Genomic DNA, 23,942 nt, shown 5'->3' on the forward strand with positions numbered 1-23,942 from the left:
GGGGCGGGGTTGCGGGTCCGGCGGCCGTCGGACGCTGCCCGCCGCGGGGCTGGCGAGGGCCGCGGGCGCGGGGCTCCGGCGGCCGCTGATGGAAGGCGGCGCCCCGGCGGGCGAGCGACGGCGCCGCGGCCACCATGGGGAACAAGCAGACCATCTTCACCGAAGAGCAGCTGGACAACTACCAGGTGAGCCTGGCTGCCCGGGTCCCCGAAGCGGCGCCCCTCGGCCCCTCCCCTCTTTTCCCGTCGCTTGCCGAGGCCTCCCGAAAGCCAGTTCACGGGGTTCAAACCTTGCTTCTGCCTTCCGCTCCACGCGTGACCTTGGGCCGGTGACTTCTCCGAGCGAGCCTCAGTTTCCCCACCCGAGGAATGAGAGTGCTTTCCAGTTAGAAGATTCTAGCGTGCTTTGTTCTTTTCTCTCTCTCTCCCATTCAGACTACTTGCTCTTGGCCGCAAGCCGGACGCGAACCCCCCCCCCGCAACCACTCATCCCAGCGCCCACCTTGGCGCAGAGATGGAGTCATTACACGTAGGCTGGAGGAAGGACCTCTCCACCCCCCAAAGTCTGGGAAGCAGCCCATGAGCTTGATTCTCTGTAAAGCAGAAATGAGCAGGGTTGGCAGTGAAGTGCATTAGCCCTTCTAGATTGGGGGCATCTTGTTATCCATGGGGGTGTCACCCTCTGGCCCCAGCATGGAAATAATTGGAGCAAGAAGACAAGTCAGGGAGTTCCTGTCATGGCACAGAGGAAACAAATCCGACTAGGAACCATGAGGTTGCGGGTTCGATCCCTGGCTTCGCTCAGTGGGTTAAGAATTTGGCGGTGCCCTGAGCTGTGGCGTAGGTCAGAGACACAGCTCGGATCCCACGTTACTGTGGCTGTAGTGTAGGCTGGCAGCTGTAGCTCCAAGTAAACCCCTAGCCTGGGAATCTCCATATGCCGCGGGTGCTGCCCTAAAAAGCAAAAAAAAAGACAAGTCAGGTACCAGTCTTACATGGTCACCTCTCCAGGCTCTCTTGGACCCCCAGCAGCCACCCCCTTAGACCCTTATAGGTCCCTTTGGCTCCAGAGCCAGGCAGCTGTCCAGACCTCACTGTCCTCCCACCCATATACAGACTCTCTCTGGTTGCAGGATGGAGCCCAACCTCCTGCCCAGACCCCTTCCGTGCACCATTCACTGAGCCACCCCAGAACTGTCTGTGGTCCCTTGACACACAGGCTCTTTGCTCCCTCTCTCTTTGCTGGTGCTCTGGGAGGCCACTCCTCATTCTCCAAATGATATCACTTATCCTCCGGGGCCTGACTCTGATGCCTCTTTGTAGACTCTGCCAGGCAGAGGGGCTGGATTATGTTGTCACCCGTGTGGAGGGTGCTCGGGACAGATGAGCACCAGCAGGGTGTCCACAGCTGCCTGTTGCCATTGTGAATATTTATTTTGGAATCAAGCTTGAAGTGTGGGTCCTCTGATGTGGGCACAAGTGAAATAAAGACCCTTCCAGGAGAAAAAGGGCCTCTCGGAAGCCCTGGTTGTCAATAACACAGGTTTCTCAGCTCCACAAGAGGCTCTAAGAAGGAATGGGGGTGCCACATTCACGGAGCACCTTCTGCATACCCAGCACTGTAACGGGTGCTCTCTATGTGTCAACTCCTTTGATCATTACAGGGAGGTGGATTATTAGCCCCATTTTACAGTACAGTAAACAAAGGCTGAGAAGCCATTCAGTGCTGTGCCCAGGCAGGGTGAATCCGAGGCTCACTCCTTTTGTTGAGCGTGAGGACTGTGTGTGCTCTTTGTCCTCAAGGCTCTCACTGTTTGCAGAGACAGACCCTCATCTCCAGTGAGAGGCAGGGGGTGAGTGTCCTCTAGGGGAGGGTCATGGGGGCAGTGGGTGGCCAGGAGGGAGGGGGCTTTGCTTTGACTGGTAGGTTCAGAAACAATGCAGCCGAGTTCCCACTGTGACGAAGGGGGTTAAGAATTCTACTGCAGGAGTTCCCATTATGGCTCAGTGGGTTAAGAACCTGAATAGTATCCATGAGAATGCGGGTTCAATCCCTGGCCTTGCTCGGTGGGTTAAGGATCCAGCTTTGTCCTGAGCTGTGGGGTAGGTTGCAGACACGGTGTTGCTGTGGCTGTGGTGTAGGCCAGCAGTGGCAGCTCCAATTTGATCCCTAGCCTGGGAACTTCTGTATGCCGTGGGTGCGGCCCTTAAAAGACAAAAAAAAAAAAAAAAAAAAAAAAAAAGAATTCAACTGTAGCAGCTGAGGAGGTGCGTGTTCCATCCTCAGCCTGGCACAGAAATAATGTAGCACTTGCACAGTCCCTTGAAAGATAGGTAGGATTTTGCCCATCAGGGCCCAGGGTCCAGGCGGAAGGGACAGCTTGGATAAAGGCTTGGAGGTGGGCCCAGGCAAGCAGGTAGACCAGGCTCAGAAGTGTAGCCCCGTGTGGGTGGGGAGCCTGGGTTCCCACTCAGACAAGTCTGGCATTGAGTTACCCTTCGGAATCAGGCCCAGTGCTGGGTTCTGATCCTTTGCCAGATGCTGGGCTTGGTGGGAGAAACGAGAGCTGTGAAACCTGAGAGCCTCATGCATCCCTCCCTGGCACTCTTTAGCCAGCCAGGGCCTTCAGGGGGTGACCCCTCCGAGGAATAGCCACCCATTCCCCCAACTGATCCCAAGTTTTCTGCCCTCTTCCCCATTTCCCAGGTGCCAGAGATTCTTAGAGTTCAAATTTCTTCCCAGACCATCTCTCTGCCTTCCAGATCCATCTCCTAGACCCCTCAAACTACCAAGGGCTCACTGGCTTCCCCAGGACCCCCCAGCTGCTCTTCCAGCACCCATATTTTCTGTTAAGAACTAGTCCTGTAACTGAGCCTCTCAGGGAGGCTCCCCTGGGGACCCCCTCCTCACCCTCCACAGCCAGGGCTGCAGGCCAGGCCTCCTCTGTTTCAGGTGGACTAAAGGTGTGGCTGCTGCCGCAGTCCTTCTCCCTCTTTCCCATTTGCTTTCAACGGACACAGTGCGCATCATGGTTGTAAAACAACTTCTTTCAAAAGAGAAAGACATATACCCCAGGATATCACTTATATCTAGAATCTAATATACGGCACAAATGAACCTTTCCACCGAAAAGAAAATCATGGACTTGTGGTTGCCAAGGGGGAGAGGGAGGGAGTGAGATGGACGGGGAGTTGGGGTTAGTAGGTGCAGACTATTGCCTTTGGAATGGATTAGCAATGAGATCCTGCTGTGTAGCCCTGGGAACTGTGTCTAGTCACTGATGACGGAGCGTGATAATGTGCGAAAAAGAACGTATACATATATGTGTAACTGGGTCACCATGCTGCACAGTAGAAAAAAATAAAAGGTAAAAATAAAATAACTTTTTTCTTTAAAAAGAATCCCTGGACCAGGAGTGGTATTGTGTCTATTAACCAATCCCCTGTTGCTGTGGGAGGCCCTCTGGGAGTTGTCCCTTTGTGGGTCATGAACGCCTGGGGTAGAAATGCAGGATCAAGGACATGAAGGATCTTTCTAAAACATGGGTGTGACCCTCTCCTCTCCCTGTAACTCTGGTGCCATGGGATAAGGGCCCGAGCGGAGTGCAGAGCAGAGGTGGGCTCAGCCAGGCTCCAGCCTCATTCTTTTTTTTTTTTTTTTTTTTTTTGTCTTTTTGTCTTTTTTGTTGTGTTGTTGCTATTTTCTTGGGCCGCTCCCGCGGCATATGGAGGTTCCCAGGCTAGGGGTCGAATCGGAGCTGTAGCCACCGGCCTACGCCAGAGCCACAGCAACGTGGGATCCGAGCCGCGTCTGCAACCTACACCACAGCTCACGGCAACGCCGGATCGTTAACCCACTGAGCAAGGGCAGGGACCGAACCCGCAACCTCATGGTTCCTAGTCGGATTCGTTAACCACTGCGCCACGACGGGAACTCCTCCAGCCTCATTCTTAGTCCCTCCCGTGGCACCTCAGTTTCCAGTCCCACTGAAGGGCTTCTAGCCAAGCATGGCCTCACCTCCGCCCTGGTTCTCCTGGTGCCCTCCCTTCCCTTCTTCAGCAGCCTCGTCTGGCTCATCTCTCTGTTAAGACCAGGCCTCACCTCTTTGGGACAGGCTCCCCGATGGCCACCGCAAAGTCCCTTCTTGCGGCTACAGCATGGTTTATACCCAGTCATCACTGTCTGTTTACACTCTGTCCCCTTTCCTGTGTGTCTCTGCCCAGGCACAGAAGAGGCAGTGGGGAATATTGTCTGAATGAATGAATGAATACTTGCATGGCTCTAAGGAGGGCAAAGAACTCCAGGGATTTTTAAGTCCTGGGTTCAAGTCATGGTTGGGCCGTTGATACCGTAGGGCTTAGTAAGCCCTGGTTCCTTTCTGAGTCTCAGTATGCCCACCTCTGCAATGGGAATAACCACTAACCCTGCTGTGCTTGTGTCACCAAGCCCTTGTGGGGATCACTTTAGCTGTGTGATGGTCAGCCAGGTGGTGCTAAGGCCTGAGCTGGCGCAGCTGGATGGAGGGTCCACTCCAGCTGGGGCGGTTGTGACTCGGCTGGTGACCACGGGCACAGGCAAGTCAGGTGTGTGTGAGATGGGAGGCAGGGAGGCTACCTGGACAGAGTACCCTGGAGTGGAGGTTGGAGCATGGAAAGGGTTTGGACATGCCGCTTGCCATGGAAAGGTGGGGAAGCCACTCCAGGTGAGAGAATAGGATGAACAGGGCCTTGGAGCAGGAACTCCAGCCTTAACTGGCTTAACACCCGAGCTTCTGCTGTAAAAGCACAGCCTGCTAGAATCCCGAGGGCCCACCTCTCGTTGACTAGGCCCCCTCCTTCCCTTTTTCCCAGCCCTCATGACCCTAACCTGAGCTGAGACACTCCCCCGAAGACCTGCCCCTGTGAACTGTCAGGGGCCAGGCAGTGACAAGGCGTTTGTTCTCAGTGGAGTTTAATGAGAGTTTAATGAGGAATTCCTGCAGACCTTGTGGCACCAGCTCCCTGAGAAGCTGAGAATATGGAGAGATACAGGTTTTTCTTTTTTTTTTTTTAATGATTTTTATTTTTTCTATTATACTTGGTTTACAGTGTTCTGTCAATTTTCTACTATACAGCAAAAGTAACCCGGTCTCTCTCTCACACACACACACACACACACACACACACTGTTTTTCTCACATTATCCTCCATCATGGATGTAGGTTGGTTTTTTTTGTTTTTTGTTTTTTGTTTTTTTGCTTTTTAGGTCTGCTCCCATGGCATATGGAGGTTCCCAGGCTAGGGGTCTAATCAGAGCTTTAGCCACCGGCCTATACCACAGCTCATAGCAACACCAGATCCTTGACCCACTGATCGAGGCCAGGGATCAAATCTGCAACCTCATGGTTCCTAGTTGGATTTGTTTCCACTGCTCCATGACGGGCACTCCTGGATGCAAGGTTTTTATTTGGTGTCTTCAGAGTGGGAGCAGAGGAGCTGTGCACTCTAAAGGAATGCCTCTGGGACCTGGGATGGTGGGTGGAGCTGTTGCACAAAATAGGGAGGGAACCTATAGGCTATAGGGAACCTGTGGCCTATAGGCTTCCTGCTTCTTACCTCATTTGCCCTTGTCACTGCCCCTTTCAGGGAGGCACTATCCCCATTTTATAGATGCTTAAACTGAGGCTCAAAAAGAAGAATGACTTGCCTAAGGGTCCAAAGCAAGATAAGAATTTGAATCTTGACTGCTACACCTTTTCCTCTGCCAAGCCACTCGGAGTCCTGTGAAGCTATTAAGGCACTTGCCATGTCGCTTACTCCCCTGTGAGCTGCCTCCCTAGGGTGGTTCTAGGGAAATAAGTCAGCAGAAGAAAAAGCAAGACATCAGTCAGGGAGCAGGTTCATGGCAGCTTGATTGGTAAAGCTGAAAACCTAGAAACAGCTGTGGCTAAATGTTCAGACATAGGAGAAAGGTGAGGTTATACAGGGCTGATGCTTCAGTAAGATATTCCCCATCCAGGAGTTCCTGTCGTGGCTCAGTGGAAATGAACCTAACTAGCATCCATGAGGACCCAGGTTCGATCCCTGGCCTTGGTCAGTGGGTTGAGGATTCCGCGTTGCTGTGGTGTAGGCCAGCAACTATAGCTCCAATTCAACCCTTAGCCTGGGAACCTCCATATGCCGTGGGTATGACCCTAAAAAGACAGAAAACAAACAAAAAAAAGATATTCCCCAGCCAGTGAAATGATCATGTAACTGCTATGGAAGGTTTATATGGAATGTCTGTTCTCTCATTCCATCAGCCTCTATTGCCCATGCACCATGTACCAGCCATGGGAATACCCAGCAGCAGCAGGACCTGGAGTGGTGGGTGTCCAATGGTCCTGGGTGGACTGCAGCTCGGTTTACGGTCAATGGGCAGTGGTTGCATAGGCCTGAGTTCTAGCCCAGCCCTTTGTTCTGCGTGTGCAGCGTGCAGCTTAGGGTGAGCTATTCAACTTTGCTGACCCTCAGTTTTCCCATCTATAAAATGGAGAGATAATGCCTCCCCCCTCACAATGGCTAGTGATGAGGATTAAACAAAATTGGATATTCAGAGCCCCCATGGACCAGCCCATGGTAATCACAGACTGATCATGGTGTGGTCCTCAGCCTGGGCTGCACGTTGCAAACAATGGTTCTGGAAATGGCTGATGCCCATATCCACCTTTAGGGCTGCTGATGTCATTGATCTGGAGTCCGTCAGTGGTCGTGGGAGGGGGCCCAGGGTGTCTAAGCAGTTGCCCAGGTGATTCTGCTCTGGAGCAGAGGACCTCACACTTTAGCAAGCATCAGCATCTCTGGGAGGACTGTTAAAATGCAGGTTCCTGGGCCCCACCCCCAGCGTTTCTCGTTGTGGGTCTGGAGAGGTGCCTGGGAATCTGAATGTCCACTGAGTTCCCAGGTGAGGCTGATGCTGCTGGTCCAGGAACCACACCTGGAGGACCCTTGATGAGGACAGAGGTAAGGAGTTGGGATAGGAAACTAGGGTCATGTGAGAAGCTTTCGCATCTGTTGCCAGTAGACCCCTTAGGTCAGGACCCAGGTACTTCCTTCCAAACCAGAGGATGGGAGAGGAGAGGAGAGAGGGAAGAAGTTAGGGTGGGGAAAGAGCAGAAGCAGGACGTCTCTCCATTCCCAGTTCCTCCGACACCCCGATCACCCGGTTGGGAGCACCCTGGCCCTTCTCGCTGGGCAGCTTTTCAGGCCACAGAACTAGCCGTGAGGCCAGGAGAGGTCTGTACCTGGAAGGCCCAGCTAGGCGGCCTTTGCTGCCTGCTCCTCCGTCCTGAGGCCTGCTGAGAAGTCAGCACACAGGGTCCCCAGCCTGTGAGGCAGGGGGTTCTCTGCCCTGGGTGGGGAGGGGGCACTGCTCCCCCAGCCTGGAGCCTCTTCCAGCTCCTACAAAGAAGCTGTTGCGGAAAGCCTAGCCCCGCAGGAGAAGCCCCTGTGTTTCCAAGAAGGGCAAAGGCAGCAGTGGGGAGGGGTCCTTATTCCGTCTGACTCGCAGCAGTGTGTGTCTACGTGTGTGTGTGTTTGGGGGGGGGTCCTTATTCTGTCTGACTCCCAACAGTGTGTGTGTGTGGAGGGGGGCGTCTTTAGTCTGTCCTTCTCCCAGCAGTGTGTGTGTATGTATGTGTGTGTGTGTGTTGCGGGGGGAGGTCTTTAGTCTGTCTGACTCCCAGTAGTGTGTGTGTGTGTGTGTGTGTGTGTGTGTTGGGGGCGGTCTTTAGTCTGTCTGACTCCCAGCAGTGTGTACGTGTGTGTGTGTTGGGGGGGGTCCTTATTCTGTCTGATTCCCAGCAGTGTGTGTGTGTGTTGAGGGGGAGTCCTTAGTCTGTCTGACTCCCACTGAGCAGCACATGGCTCAGTTGCTCACTGAGGCCTGGAAATTGTCACCCACTCTCCTGTCTTTGGCTCCCCTTCCGGAGCGCAGGGAAAACCCTAGACGTGCGTCCTGCAGGTGTCCTTTCTCAGGCCCTCCTCAGTGTGCAGTCCAGGGCTCCGGGGCTCCTCCCCTTCAAGCCTGGCCGTCTGCAAGCTCGTGCCGCGGCCATGAGCCCCTGTCAGAGCCGGTCGGTGGACATACTACCCCAGGAGGCCCCGCCGCCTCTGGCCCTGGGCTCCCTCATGCTGCGACAACAGGCAAAGGCAGAAGACCCAAACGGCAGGGATCAGCCCCGAACCCCTGCGTGGTTGGACCTTTTACAAAGTGCTGGGTCCTTTTCACCTCCCTCCTTCCCACGAGGCCTGGCACAGCAGCTGTCATCACTAGGCCCGCCGCGCTGTGGGCAGAGCTGTGACCGTGGGAGGCAGGACGAAGGCAGGACCCCCAAGATGCATTTATAACCTGGGTGACCTCAGGACCAAGTGCTGCCCCCACCCAAGTCATGCCTACCTGGAGGTCCCCCTCTGCCCTGATGCTGCCAGTTCCTCCCTCTTCCTCACCCTGTTCCTTCCTCACCCCCAGCCTGTCCACCTTCTCCCTCTGCGACCTCATCTATTCCTGGGGTTTCAGGTGCCAGTTAGATGCTGCTGGTTTCCTAGTCTGTGTACCTGGAGCTCTCAGTCTCTGAGCACAGGGCTGCTGCCCGCAGCCGCTCAGGACACACACCACCCACAGCTCCGCAAGGCACCAGCCTCAGGGGCTGCAACGCGGACAGTGCCCCCTTCAGCTGGGCACGGGGTGGCCTGTCAGTCCTGACTCCTGAGCAAATTGCTTAACATCTCTAAGCCTTAATAAGCCCTTCTGTAAAATATCTATACTTGTTTCATAGAGCTGTTTGAGGATTGGTTCAAATGATGTGAAAGGAACACGCAGAAGGAATTACACATCACTTCCCCGTGGTGTCCCCTGGCCCCACCTCTGAACTCCATCTGCCTCCCAGCCCCCCACGCTGTGCGCTCTGTTCCCTGGCTCAGGTCGAAAGCTTCAGGGGCAATTTTGGGACCCATGAGACTGCTACCCACAATGGGCTGGGCTGGGGATCGGTGGTGGTGACTTGGCTGCGCCCAGTCCTGGGCCGGCTGCTCCTGTGCGGTCCTGAGGGAGGAAGGAAGGGGTCTGGGGGCCGTACAACTGACTGCATGTGTGTCTTCCTTCTGCAGGACTGCACCTTCTTCAATAAGAAGGACATCCTCAAGTAAGTGTGGCGTTTGTGCCCCCGCCCCCGCTGGAGCTGGGCCTGGGGGAGGGTGGGGCCGGGGACCCTGGGCTGGGGGCGCTGCAATAGCTGAGGAGGCTGCTGGGTGAACTGAAAATCTTCCCACCCCTCCCTGGCCCGGACCTTTCTGCCAGGAATCGGGACGTCTGCTTAGTGTCAGGAACATTTTTCATTTATTTAATCCTCACTCTCCCCTTGTAACAGGAGATTCCTTTTAGCCGCTTTACACATGGGGGCGTAGCAACTTGGCCATAGTCACCCAGCCGGGGGGCTGAAGACCTGGCCTCTGACTCCAGGCTCCTCGCTGGTTCCTGTACCCTGGGACCTGTCATGCTAGGGGCTCCCTGTCTGTTAGACAAGGGGTCCCTACAAGCCCTCTGGCTCTGGCTCTGAGGTCCGCCCAGTCCTGGGAGCTCCAAAACTCAGGGGCATGACAGGCAGTGCCCCCACTGCCCTGAGTTGTCCACCGGGGGATGTCTTCCCTTTGCAGGACAGTCCATTTCTTGTTGCGGGGGGCGCTTAGACAGGAGAGGTGAAGGGAGTGGGCAGCCTCAGAGTCACCCCAGGACCAGACGCTGAGCAGGACTCACAGAATGCCAGGAAACTTGGTCCCAAGGGCCTTGCCGGGTGCCCCTGCCTGGGCTATCAGGTGGCAGTAAAAGCTAGCAAGGTTTCAGGATCACTTTCCCTGGAGGTCGATGGGCAGGCTGGGGCTAGAGCCCGTTACAGCTTCCCAAAGGAGCTGTGGTTTGTTGTTGCCTTCATCACTTTGCCCAGACAGTGTCCCTCGGTCTCTCCCCTCTGCCCAAGCTGGTCTTCCTTGCCTGTCCCCTGGGCGGGCAGGGACACCCGCTCCTGTCACCTTGGAGAGGCAGGGTGACAGCCAAAGCCTCCAGGCCTTGGCATCCGCAGACCTGGGCTCCACTCCCACTTCCCAGCTCTGGCCTTGGACACGCTTGGAGCCTTGCTGAGCCTCTGTTTGTTCTATTAAAACCCTCGTAGCATTGCTGAGAGGCAGGAATGCCAAGGTGTGGGGATTGATAAACAGAATTTGGTCTATAGGTTGAGTGAGGTGCGGGGAGGGTTTCCCACTTGGACAGAAAGTTCTCAGAACTGTAATACCACGGCTGTCACCCCTGTTGCCCCTGGCATTCCTGTGGCCCCTCCTACCTTTCAGAGCTCTTGGCACAGATCCTCATTTGTCCTCTGCAGCAGGGAGCTCCTGGCATCCTGACCTCCCACCTTGTGGATGCCGGGCCCGGGCTGCTGGTCCTCTGAGGCCCACCACCATTGCTGCACTGGCGGCGAAAGCTGGCTCCAGGCCTTTGCGCTGGCCGCCCACTGCCTGGAGCGCCCTTTCTCATCTTCCCACTGCATTCCCGTACATCCTCCAGGACCCACTCCAGAGTCATCCATTCTGTAGCCCTCAACTCCCTGCCCCCCAGTTCTCATGCAGCTGCTTTTTCAGGCTTTTAGGGGGCTCTGTGGACTGGACTGGAAGTCCCCCAGCTTCCCCTGGACTGGAAGTCAGGCGAGACAGAGGCTCCCAATGCCTGGCACTGGGCACAGCACCTGTTAGTCACCAGGGAGCACTTAGAGTGGTGCTCCCAGACGAGGAGCAGGGGAATCAAGGACACAGACCCCCTTCCCCCCTACCTCGCCCCACCCCGTGGTCTTCCTGAGAGCAGCAGGAGGAGGGTGGTTCAGAGGCCAGGCCAGGACTTGGATCCAATGCTGTAGGCCTTGGGGGTGACCCTGGTCTCTTGGCAAATGTTCAGTCATAGGCAGGTGGGTGGTCTGAGCGGGGACAGGAGCATTCCTGGCCTCCTACAGCCCTGCCCTGCCCAGCTCAGCATCTTTCAGGGCCCTGGGCTCTGTAGCTCAACCCAGGCCAAGGGTCTAAAGACGGGGGGAAAGCCATGCCCCCCCGGCAGCTGGACACCCTTCCCAAGTCCCCCCTGCCTTGTTCCTGCGGGCCCCCCCCCCTGTGTTAGGACTACTGGGGACCAAGGGATGGGACTCAGTGCTGTTTCTGTGAAGTGGTCATGTTGGGGGTGCGGAGTGGGGCAAAGCCCCACTGGGGCAGGTTCCAGAGCAGGAACCCTGGGACCTGGTCCCCACTGTATAGCTCCTGCCTTGTCTGAGTTGTCATGTCTGCAACAAGGGGATAGCAGTGGCCCTGGAGCTGTTTTCCCACAGGCCCCCGTGGCTGGGAGGGCCAGAGTGACACAGCACAGGGGGTTGGAGTTTTGTCACCCACTCATCCACCCTCAGAAAGGGTCATAAGGCCAGGTAGCGCGTGGGATCACTTGCCCTGGAGGGACCAGGTGTGGTCACAATTGCTGGGTTCCAGTTTCAACCCCCTCGCTTTTCTCCAACCTTCTCTCTGGGCCCCAGCGAGGGCTGGTGAGGCGGACCATCCCTGCCAGGCATGCCTTCTCCCCTGTTCACACTCAGGTCCAGGCAGGACAGCCAAGGTCCCGAGCCCAGTGAGGGCAAGAAGCGAGGACCTGGCCAGCAACACAGCAGGTCCTCAGCAGGGCCAGGCGCTGGGGCCAGGGCCCTCCTCCCAAGGGCCTCCCAGCGCTGTCACCCCACCCCCACCCAGATGGTTTTCTGGGTGAGCTGCGCCCTGAGTACCGAGCAGATGGCGAGGCGGAAACGTGAGGAGCAGGTTCTTCTTTGCAGCTTGGGGCCCAGCTCGCTGGCAGCCTCGGGTCAGTGACACCAAGTCATAGATACGCACTGGCACCCCCCTACCCCTTGCCACCCTGTGGATCCAGTTGCTCCCCAGGGCGCAGCTTTTCCTCCCTGACGCTGAGCCTGAGGGAGGAGTCCCCCATTCAGCCACCTTTTCTGTAGGTAACTCCCCCGGCCCCCAGCTAGCCTGTGCCCCAGGCTTGCCCCCTCAGCACAGACAGGCCCATTTCGCAGCCCTCAGTGTTGGCCTACTTGTTACTTTATTGCATTTTCTCAACCCTTTGAAAACTCTGTATAATCTATTTTCTTTTTTTTTCTTTCTTTTGGGGGGGGGGTCTTTTTGCCTTTTCTAGGGCGGCTCCCGCTGCACATGGAGGTTCCCAGGCTAGGGGTCGAATTAGAGCTGTAGCCGCCAGCCTACACCACAGCCACAGCATTGCCAGATCCAAGCTGTGTCTGTGGCCTACACCACAGCTCACGGCAATGCCAGATCCTTAACCCACTGAGCAAGGCCAGGGATCGAACCCGCAACCTATGCTTCCTAGTCAGATTCGTTAACCACTGAGCCACGATGGGAACTCCTATTTTCATTACTTTTAATGTTTGATTTCACGCATGACACGTGACAGCTGTAGAAAACTTAGAAAATAAAGCTAGCCAAAAGAGAACAAAAAATTATCTGTCATCCTACCACCTAGAAATATCTCAGTATATTTAGCTGTTGGGTATATATCACTCCAGTATTTTTCTTCTGTGTGTGTTTATCGAAAATTTGGATCAGGTTTTCCTGTCATTTGCTTTAAATTGCTTTTCCATAGGCAACTTGTAAAAATAGGTAAGATTTTAAAAATGATCTCACCCCCTCCTCAACTCATGTAACTGGACATTTAGATTTTCAGCGTTTCACCGTTATAATTTAGCGCTTCAGTGCACATCCTTGTGACACCATGACATGTAACTCGCAGCTCTGGGATTATGTCTTTAGAATACATTTCTTTTTTTGTCTTTTTAGGGCTGCACCCACAGCATATGAAGGTTCCCAGGCCAGGGTTCACATCGGAGCTACAGCTGCCAGCCTACACCCCAGCCACAGCCACGCCAGATCCAAGCCGCGTCTACGACCTACACCACAGCTCACAGCAACGCCGGATCCTTAAACCACTGAGCAAGGCCAGGGATGGAACCTGCATCCTCGTGGAGGCTAGTCAGATTCTTTTCCACTGAGTCAGATTCGTTTCTGTTGTTGTCAGATTGCCCTCCAGAGGTTTTGAACCAGCAGCCGTGGTCTGCATTCCCCTACTTTCTCAATCACATTGGCTGTTACATTATCGCATTGTTTACCGAATATCTCAAGGGTCTCAGACTCAGCTGCCCGCAGGGGCCAACATGCACTGCAAATAAATGAAGCCAGGTGGGAATGTTGTAGGACCAGGATCTGTAGAAATAGCTTCTCCGGGGATCCTGCTGGTATGGCCTTTGGGAGATCCAGGCCCAAAGTGGCCAAGAAATCCAGGGTTTTTGTGTACAATCATTGAATTTATTAATGTTGGCAACTAAATTTTAAATACTTACTCTAATTTACTTCAGTTGTTTTATGTGAAAGCTGGACTTGAATGTGGACTTCCCAAAGAATCCATCTGCTCCCCACTGATGTCAAATGCTGTTTGTCATGGACTGATTCTCGTTTATATTCAGGTCTGCCTCTTCTACACCAGAGTCCATGTGGTTTTACTTATTCTAGCTTTAAACTATGGTTTAACATTTGATGGGGAGTTCCTGTTGTGGCTCAGTGGTTAATGAAACCGACTAGTATCCGTGAGGATGTGGGTTCGATCCCTGGCCTCGCTCAGTGGGTTAGGGATCCAGCGTTGCTGTGAGCTGCAGTGTAGGTCACAGACACCGCTGGGATCCCCTGTTGCTGTGGCTGTGGTGTAGGCCAGCAGCTACAGCTCTGATTGGACTCCTAGCCGGGAACCTCCATATGCCATGGATGCGGCCCTAAAAAGACCAAAAAAAAAAAAAATTTGATGGGGCAAACATCTCCTCAGTTACTCTTTTTATTTTTTGGGCCACTCCACAGCATATGAAATTCCCGGGCCAGGGATAAGACCTGAGCCCTGCAGTTATGACCTAAGCCACAGCTGTGGCAACACTGGATTCTTTTTTTTTTTTGCTTTTTAGGGCCACACACGCAGCAAATGGAAGTTCCCAGGCTAAGGGTCAAATCGGAGCTACAGTTGCTGACCTACATCCCAGCCACAGCAACACCAGGTCCAAGCCGCTCCTGCAACCTACATCACCGCTCACAGCTGTGCGGGATCTTTAACCTCCTGAGTGGGGCCAGAGATGGAACCCACATCCTCATGGATACCAGTCAGGTTTGTTACTGCTAAGTCGCAATAGGAACTCCCCAACACTGGATTCTTAACCCACTGTGCCAGGCAGGGGATTGAACCTGTGTCCTAGTGCTCCAGAGATGCCTGATCCTGATGTGCCACAGCAGTAACTCCCCCAGGTACTTTTCAGCATCCCACTACTCCCCCCCACCAAGTCTCCTACATTTATTCTTCCAAACAAACTTTTGAATTAGGTTGGCAAATTCTCAAATCTTTTGCAGATTTAAATTAAGACCATTCATTTTATAGGAAAATGAAGAGAGGATGGCCATCATTATAGTAGTAAGCCTTTCAGGAAAGTTATCTTATTCCCTAAATATTTTCCATCCTTTGGTAAAGTTTTATGGTTTTCTTTGTATACACTTTGTATTTATTTTATATTTAGTGGTTTTGGGGTTTTTTCATGTTGTGAATTAGGTCTTTTTTATATAATTTTTTTTTATCTTTTGTCTTTTTTAGGGCTGCACCTGCAGCATATGGAGGTTCCCAGGCTAGAGGTCCAATTGGAGCTGTAGCTGCCAGCCTACGCCACAGTTCACAGCAACACCAGATCCGAACCATGTCTGAGACATACCACAGCTCACGGCAACCGCTGGATCCTTAACCCACTGAGTGAGGCCAGGGATCGAACCTTTCAAAACCTCATGGTTCCTAGTCAGGTTCATTTCCACTGCGCCACGATGGGAACTCCATATATAACGTTTTTAAATAGGCAGATGCTGATAGAAAAGCTATTGTGTAGAAGGGCTACTGAGCTCTTTCTCATTGAGGCAGTTTTTAAACTGATAATTTTTAGTTTTCCAGCAAATAATAATTTGCCTCCCCCATTCCAGTATTCAAATATATGATTTTATGTTCCTAATTACATTAACACTCACAGAGGAAATGTCTTATAGTAATGATGATGGTGGGCATCCCACTTCATGGGATAGTACTTTATCATTTAATTATGATAATACTTTATCATTTGGAGTCCTTCATCATTTAATTATAATGTTGGGTGTTGACTGGAGATAGCCTGTGTCCTTTTGTTTCTGTATGACTAAGGATTTTCAGTTTTTATTGACAAGAATTAATGTATACTTTAAAAATACTTTTTATGTTTATTAATAAATACTCTAGGGGTTCCTGTCGTGGTACACCAGAAACTAATCTGACTGGGAACCATGAGGTTGTGGGTTCAATCCCTGGCCTCTCTCAGTGGGTTTAGGATCCAGCATTGATGTGAGCTGTGGTGTAGGTTGCAGATGCAGCTCTGATCTGGCGTGGCTGTGGCTGTGGCTGTGGTGTAGGCTGGCAGCTGTAGGTCTGATTTGACCTCTAGCCTGGGAACCTCCATATGCCACAGGTATGGCCCTAAAAAGCAACACAAAAACCCTCTAAAACCTCAAACAATTCAGAAGTAGGTAAAGTAATAAATGAAAGTCATCTCCCTCTTAGCACTCCTCTCCACTCCTGCCTCACAGAGACCATCAGTGTAAACGTGGTGTATACTTTTCAGAGTTTTCTGAAATTTTCCATACAACCATCTTATCATAAATGCAACTATCAAATTGATCAAAGTATTTTTTCCTGCATATTAATGCAATTTATAGTCACAGATTTCCAAACATTGCTCTATCCTTGCGTTCCTGGAATAAGTCCTCCTTGGTCCCAAATGTGTTACTCTTTCAAATGCTGTTGGACCTGACTTACTAATAGGTGCTAGGATTTTTGCATCTGTATGTCTCAGTGCCATTGGTCCATTTGGGGTGTTACCAGCTAAGGTCTGGTAGCAGTGTGCTTACTAACTTCCTAAAATAAACTGGGAGGCTTTTACTTTCTCGCCCCATGCTCTGAAACAGTTCAAGTAGCATAGGCATTATTTCTGCTTCTGGGGCTTATGATAGGACTAACATATAAATCTTGAATTCAGTAATGCCCTGTACTGGGCGGAGGGGTAACAGAAATGCAGTTCTCTGACAGTTTTTAGAGTTTCTCCCTTAGTGGTTCATCTTTCCAAATTCTGGAGTTTTCCTTAAAAAAAAAAAAAAAAAATTCCAAGAGTTCCTGTTGTGGCGCAGTGGGCTAAGACTCAGGCTGCAGTGGCTCCTGTGGCTTCAGAAGTGCGGGTTCAATCCCCAGCCCGGCACAGTGGGTTAAAAAAGATCCAGTGTGCCACAGCTGTGCCATAGGACACGGCTGTGACTTGGATTCAGTCCTTGGCCCGGGGAACTTCCTTATGCTATGGATGCGGCCATAACATTTTTAAAAACAAATCTTAAAAATCCAGTATCACTTTAGACATAATCTCAGAACAGCTCCTTGTCCCAGGACAGATGCTGGCCTCCCCACCCCAGAAGACACCTACCTCCTCAACTCCACCAGTAGCCCCATCCCTTCTCCCAAATCCCCTTCTTCCAGGGAGCCCCTAACCCAACAGGCAGCAGGCTAATAGCTACCAGTTGAGGGCCAGGTGGTTTTTTAACCCACACAAGTGTGAGGAGGGTAGGAAATCCCCATTTCACTCATAGGGAAATTTATTCTCCGGGGGGCTCACCCCGTGCCCACAGCCACGCAGCAAAGGAGAGATGTAAACAGGGCCCCAGCCTTAGTCTGACTTCAGGCTCCTGCTGCAGCCACCCCCTTAACTTTGGAGGTGTCAGCCAACGCCCCCCCAAACACTCATCGCATTCCAGTATGTCATTGTCGAGTGGGAAATGTTCCCATTGCAGATATGATGGCCCTGTCTAAAGCACATGAAATCAGATGCAGAAATGATGATACAGAGTCTTGGTTCCATGTTTGGGGACAGTGTAAAAAAGGGCAGATTTTCCTTCAATGATGAAAATAAGAGCAAAGTAAGTCCTCGCGCGCCCCCTTGTGGAGGGTTGCAGCCTGATTCTGTCACTCCCTCTGTTACCGGCTGACCCTCTTTCACCCAAAGGACAGGGTTTGGGGTTTTTCTCTCCAGCTCTCTGTTTCCAAGCCTTGGAGCTTCCTTGGGATTTCAGACCCTTTTACAGGGGCCTCGTGACTGGCCGAGTGGGCACGTGGCCTTTGCTTTGCCCTAAGGTGCTTTGAACCAGGTTCTTCAATGTGCTGGCCTGGGTGGGGATGGCCCCGTCACTTTTGGCTCTGGAAGCTGGGCAGACACTTAACCCCCTGAGCCTCAGTTTCCTTACCTGAGCAATGGGCAGAGTGGGGAGAGGACTCTCCCCACCTCCTCATGGGTGGTTTGGGGATTCAATTGAGAAAATTAGTACCCAGAGGATTAACCCAAAGTCTGGCACAGAGTGAGCACTCCCTAAACGGTGGCTAACGTCACCTGTGTGAGCTGAGCAAGTAGTTCCATGGCCCACTGGAGAGCACTGGGCAGCAGGGCGACAGGAGTTGGGTGGAACTTGATGGGGGATTGGGTGGCTGTGCCGAAGGGCCTGCTGAGGATGAGCCCGGGAGCACGTCACAGGGTCAGGCTGCTTAGAAGAAGACCAGGATCGATCTGGCCTTGAGGTTGCAGGGCAGGTGGGCCCCAGGAGATATGTGGTCACCTCTCAGTCCAGCCCCCAGCAGCCCTAGGCCTTACCTTGGGCAGATTGCCTACCACAGTGCCCAGTCACTGCCTGGCCACTTGTCCCCCCATCTGGCTGCACTTCATGCACACAGTTTCATCTGAACCTAATTCATACCCGCCTAGGTAGGAGGGGAGGGCTGTGCTTTGGGATGTCAGAGACCCAGACAAGGGGACACAGGGCCGGAGAGGACCGACTAATGGAGGAGGGCCTTCCTGCTGAGACGGTGTCATGCCCTTGAGGGTCCACACAGCATGCAGGGGACGGGGGGGAGCCTTGTGTTCCAGGGCCTCCTGAGCAAGGCGGGAGGGCAGAAGGGAGCTGTGCACCTGATCCTCCAGCAAAGAGGGCCGGCTCCCAGATGGAAAGAGGTTGCCCATGGGCCATCCGCAGGGGCTTCCCAGGATGTGTGGGCTTCTGGGAGCCCTTCCAGAGACCCAGCCCTCAGGGCCTGGCTTGGGGTCAGGGGCAGCAAACTGAGCCAGAGTTTCAAGAATGTCAGGAGTGGGGAGCCACATGGGGAGGGGTTAAGAGTGTCTGCTCTGGAGTTCCCATCACAGCTCAGTGGTAATGAACCCGACTGGGATCCATGAGGATGCGGGTTCAATCCCTGGCCTCATTTAGTAGGTCATGAATATGGCGTTGCCCTGAGCTGTGGTGTAGGTCTCAGATGCCGCTCGGACCCATTTTGCTATGGCTGTGGTGTAGGCTGGCATCTGCAGCTCTGATTGAACCCCTAGCCTGGGAACTTCCATATGCAGCAGGTGTGGCCCTAAAAAGACCAAAAAAAAAAAAAAAAAAAAAAAAAGAAAGAAAGAAAGAAAAAGGGTTTCTGCTCTGGATTTCTGATCCTGGCTTCCAGCCTCGATCCCTGAGACTTCCTAGTTCTGTGGTGTTAGAGAAATCACTCTCAACCTCTTCGGGCCTGTTTGCTGAGCTCTAAACTGGGGTCTCAGTGCATCTGTCTGCAGCATCATGGGGAAGAAATTTAAAGAGCTAAAATGCCTGGCACATACAAAGCACTTAATTCAAGCCTAAAGAGGGAGGAATACGGGTTGCAGGCCCACGGGGGTAGGGGGATGGCAGGGGTGGCAGTGGTGGTGGGAATGGCCAGGACACTGCCTGGTTATTAGCACAGAACTTGACTCCCTCGCAAATCCCACACCCTGTGGGCAGAGCAGACGGTCCCCCGAGGCCCCTGGCCAAAGGGGGTCTCCAGCGTGGGAAGCCGAGGTGCAGGCTGGGCGGCACTGGGCCGCAGGGCGAATGGGGAGCCCAGCTTGCACCCCCTCCACACTATTTCTCTGCTTCCCTCGAAGGCTACATGCACGGTTCTATGAGCTGGCCCCCAACCTCGTCCCGATGGACTACAGGAAGAGCCCCATCGTCCATGTGCCCATGAGCCTTATCATCCAGATGCCGGAGCTCCGGGTACGTGAGAGGCCGCTGCTGTGGGGCAGAGAAGGGGAAGCAGCTAGAGAAGGGTGGGCCGAGGGTCTGGGGACTCTGCCCCTCCGCATGGGCCGGGCAGCAGAGGTGCCTTACACTCTTCAGGGCTGCTGGCCTGTGCTCAGCCGCTTGCCCCTTTGCTAAGTGGCCAGCCTGCTGTCCTTGGCAGACCTTGTTTGTGTCTGTGTTTTACAGTAATTCTTCAGCCTCCTCCTTGCATGGCTGTGGCCTCTCACAGGCGGGTCAGCCACAGCTTCCCCTCTCAGACAGAAATCACCCATGGATTTCATCAGGTTCAGGTCTGGGGTAGGGTCCAAGATTCAGTTTTTCTAACAAGCTGATGCTGTTAGTTCTCAGACCACAGATATGTTTGACATGAAAGTTTCATGTCACGAGTTCCTCACCTATAATACACATACAGCGCACTCCAAGCAAGAAAGGGTTTGGGCATTGGGGACACAGCCTACCTTGCTATGGGACTTTGCATATAGCCCCTCTCCAGGCCTCAGGTGTGTGACCCTGGGGTCTGGGTATCCACTTGGGATTCACACAGCATCCACTTGGGGCCTGTTTTCCTGTGTGACCTCAGTCTTGAGGGACAGGGAGCCGCAGGCTCAGCCCTGGACAAGTGACCAGCCCAGCTAGAGAGGGGCTTGAGCCCAGGCCCAGAGAATTACTGGAGGGTGAGAGGCACTGGGGAGGGAACCATGGGGTTGTCTCTGAGCCCCCTGTGCTGGGCACAGGGTGGGGTAGCCCAGTGCTGGCCCAGCTGGGGTGGAGGGCATCAGGAGAGTGGGTCCCGAGTGAGCAGCGATCAGAGCAGGGACTTGTTGGCAGGGCCCCCACCTCCCGGGCTGGTCCAAGAGAATGTATAGGAGCAGGGGGACTGCTGGCCTGGGGGCTGCCTCCTGCTGCTGGTCCCAGCCCAGTTATCTAACCTCTGGGGCCCCGCTTCTGTCTCTTGTGAGCTCAGCCTGAGTTGAGGGCAGCCCAGGCGCTGGGCGGTTGTCTTCTCTTCCAGGTCAGGACGGGAGCATCCCTGTGTTTCCTGGGCAATGGGACGAATCCCTGCTGCTGCCTCAGAAGAGGGGCTGCCTCCAGGGGGCGCACCTCAGCTCTGCTGAGCTCTCTGCTCGTCTCAACCATGTAACAGGACAGAACACTGGCAGAGCTCTCACTGGTGTCAGGCTTCCGACCTGACAGCTTACATACTCTACCTCGTTCACCCCTCTCACAGCCCCGTTCGGCAGGAGCAGTTATTATCCCCATTTTACAGATGGGCAAGCTGAGGCTCAGCGGGATCAGATTGCTGATCCAAGGTCACGTAGGGCATAGCCGTCTGGCCCCAGGATCCTCCCAGTAAACTTACACCCATAGTAATGGCTATGGTTGTTTTCAGGAGAATCCCTTCAAGGAAAGGATTGTGGAGGCTTTTTCTGAGGACGGGGAGGGGAACCTCACCTTCAACGACTTCGTGGACATGTTTTCTGTGCTCTGTGAGTCGGCTCCCCGCGAGCTCAAGGCCAACTATGCCTTTAAGATCTACGGTAAGGAGGGCCTCGGGGAGGGGCTGCAATGCTGCGGGTGGCATTCCTAGGCCACCTAGTTTCTGCTGGTTCCCACCCTGGGGACGTCGGGGACACCAAGGACACCCTGAAGAGGGCTTGTCCAGCGCAGTGGCCAATGGGGACAGATAGTGCAGCAGAGACACTTGCAGGGTCCTGAGAGCAGAGGAGGGAGGAAGTTAATAGGAGGACAGTCACCCGTGCTGGCATTTCAGCAGGGCCACCCAAGGACAAGAGGAGGAGAATGGGGACAGGCACACCTCTAGGTGGAGCTGCCTGTGGAGAACTCAGGAAGGCAGAAGCACCAAGCTTGGGAGATGAACATGATGGGGTGAGTCTGGAGAGGTTACTGGGGCTGGGCTGTGAGGAGCCAGCCAAGGAGTTGGGGGATCACTGCCAGGTTTCAGGTGAGACCAGGTAGCTCTATGTTCTAGAAAGATCACTTGGCATCCTGGAGGTATGAACTGGAGGAGCTAGGCTGCCAGAGGTAGGGTGGACTCGCCTTGCCCCAGCCCAGCCCAGGGCCAGCTGTCCCAGTGGCCACCAGAGGGCACTGGGCACCCTCAAAGCCCTTGGTTCCTCCTACAGGGATAGGAGGGAAAACTTCACATGCTATAGAGCTCAGGAGTCTGACAGCCAGCTTGACTGCTGTCCCTCAAACAGTGCTCAGATAGGGACCTAAGGCCCAGGGAGAGGCTGGGACCCATCTGAGGCCAGAGGAGCCACAGACAAACCTGCTGTCCCCAACATCTTTGATCAACCAGGGGATCCAAACAACAGGGCCTAATGGGCTTTTTTTTTTTCATTTTGTAGTTGTCACGTTGGTCACCATCTAATTTTTTTTTTTGGCCGCACCCACAGCACGTGAAATTTCCTGGGCCAGGGATCTAACCCAAGTCATAGCAGCGACACCAGATCCTTAACTTGCTGAGCCACCAGGGAACTCCTTGTAGTTACAGGTGTATTTCAGGGGACTTTGATCTGCATACATCTGTGCCCTCACATTGTGTTTGTACCTCTGAAGCACTGTACCCACCTTGTTTACCCTCCACAACACGCCTGCGAGATTCAAGTAAAAAGTTTCTCAAATTCCACGCATCATCCCCCAGTCTTGGACCCCACAGCATCTTGGACCCCACAGCATTGCTCCTGGGAGGGGCTGCAGTCTTCCAGAAAGGGGAATACAGAGCACACAGCTGGGCGGGCATGGGGCCAGGTGAAGAGTGACCAGAGTTCCCCTGCCCCCCCGCCCCGGACTTGAGGGTGGCGTGGAGAAAGGCAACTGGGACCTGAGGTTTGGTGCTAGGGGAACTGGGGCCTGACCTCCAACAAAGGTCACCCACTTGCTTAGTCTCCTCATATAACATGGGCATAGGGATCCCTATCTTGCCAATGCTACAAGAATGGAAGCAGCCAGCTAGTCAGCCAGCACACCTTTCTGGAGAGCAGAGGTGCCACTGGGAGGACAGAGCTGAATCCTACCTGGTGCCTGCCCAGGGGCATTGACAGGCCAGTGGGGGGATGTTACTTAAGAGCTTGGGCTCTGGGGTCCCACACTGACCAGGGATGTGACTTCAGGTCACTCGTCCTTTCCAAGCCTCTGTTTCCCCATCTGTGCCATTTCCTTGTACCCATTGAATAGGCTTGTGTTGAGAATTAAATGAGATGGTGCATATGCCTATTCGCAGTGGCAGTTACGCTCCTCATCACTGCCATGCATGCCAGGGTTTGGCCAGTGGGCAGGAGGAGTGCTTATGTCTACGAAGTGCCGTCACCTGCGTGGCTGTGGCTGTGGCGTAGGCCAGCAGCTGTAGCTCCGATTCAAGCTCTAGCCTGGGAACATCCGTATGCTGTGGGTGCGGCCCTAAAAAAAGACAGAAAAAAATTTAAAAATAAGCAAAACACTCAGAAGAGTGTTGGCATCCCTGTGATGAGTCTCTGCGTGGCTCGGCCCTCTGAACATCTTGCTGTGGGCAGTGGTAGTGCCTTTTGCCAAGTAGGATCGAACCAGGTACTCTGTTTTGCATGCACAAAAGCCAGCCACAGGGCTTCTCTAAGGGACATGTAAGTATCCTGGCTCAGGGACCAGAGGCAGCATGGTGCAGAGTAGGAAACATGGGTTTTGGCGTCAAACAGGCCCCGGTCAGAACCCCAGCTTCCCCTCCAGGCAACCATCTGACCTTGATTCGGTCACTCAGCCTTTCTGGGCCTTGGTTTCCTTAGCTGCAGAGGGAACACAGGGTCCATTGTGGGGCAAGGCCAGGACGTTCCCAGGAAGCCTCAGATTTAGACATTCGTAGTGTCTCTGGCCAAGGCCATGCTTGTGTCATGGTGGGGCTTTGTGCAGGCTGTGAATTTGAATTTTGTTAAATGTCGTGTTAAGAGGTGCTTCGTGGGTGAGCCCTCTTGGTCCCTGTGGGCTGGGGACGGGGATCCAGTGTCTTCAGAGTGTGCACAGAGGGGGTAGCAGAAGAGTCTGATGTGACCAGCCCCGGACGAGAGTGGCCTGAGTGTCTGCCCCACCCCACAGACTTCAACACTGACAACTTCATCTGCAAGGAGGACCTGGAGCTGACGCTGGCCCGGCTCACCAAGTCGGAGCTGGACGAGGACGAGGTGGTGCTCGTGTGCGACAAGGTCATTGAGGAGGCCGATCTAGACGGCGACGGCAAGCTGGGCTTCGCTGACTTCGAGGACATGATCGCCAAGGCCCCTGACTTCCTCAGGTGCCGCCCCAAGGGGCTGGCGTGGGCAGGGCAGGCCTGAGTGGGGGCGGGGGGGCACCGCCAGGGGAACCGCGGGGCAGAGGCCCTGTCACTGCTCCCAAGAGCAGTGATGCCCAGCAGGCCCTGGGCGGGTTTGTATGGGCTCCGAGGCAGGAGGTCCCGTTCCAGGCACAGCTCCCCTGGCGTGTGACTGGCACGTCCTCTTTCCCCAGCAGGGCCAGGCTCTCAGGTGAAGACCAAAGATCGGGGCCCTTGGTTCCGTCGGGGTTGGGCTCCCGGCTCCCGTGGACCTCCAGGCCTCCCTCCCCTTGTGTGGCCAGTGCACATCCACTGCGTCCTCCTTGAGGAACTGTCCAGGGTGGGGCGTGGGGCCT

The 23,942-nt window shown here is 54.0% G+C and overlaps 1 protein-coding gene across 1 annotated transcript in view; it reads left to right on the forward strand.

Annotated features, from left to right (window-relative positions):
* CIB2 (calcium and integrin binding family member 2) overlaps positions 1–23,942 on the forward strand; it is a 24,693-nt gene continuing 751 nt past the window's right edge. Inside the window, exons 1-5 of the mRNA XM_084968373.1 lie at positions 1–185; positions 9,126–9,160; positions 19,148–19,259; positions 20,677–20,824; positions 23,373–23,568. Coding sequence (XP_084824499.1) covers positions 135–185; positions 9,126–9,160; positions 19,148–19,259; positions 20,677–20,824; positions 23,373–23,568 — 542 coding nt within the window. The 5' untranslated portion in view covers positions 1–134. The remainder of the gene's footprint in view (positions 186–9,125; positions 9,161–19,147; positions 19,260–20,676; positions 20,825–23,372; positions 23,569–23,942) is intronic.

Source organism: Sus scrofa, chromosome 7 (assembly GCF_054392235.1).
Source record: "Sus scrofa isolate SSC_HxYL_T2T_F1_AM1 chromosome 7, Sscrofa_HxYL_maternal_Yorkshire_Landrace_v2.0, whole genome shotgun sequence".
Taxonomy (NCBI): Eukaryota; Metazoa; Chordata; class Mammalia; order Artiodactyla; family Suidae; genus Sus; species Sus scrofa.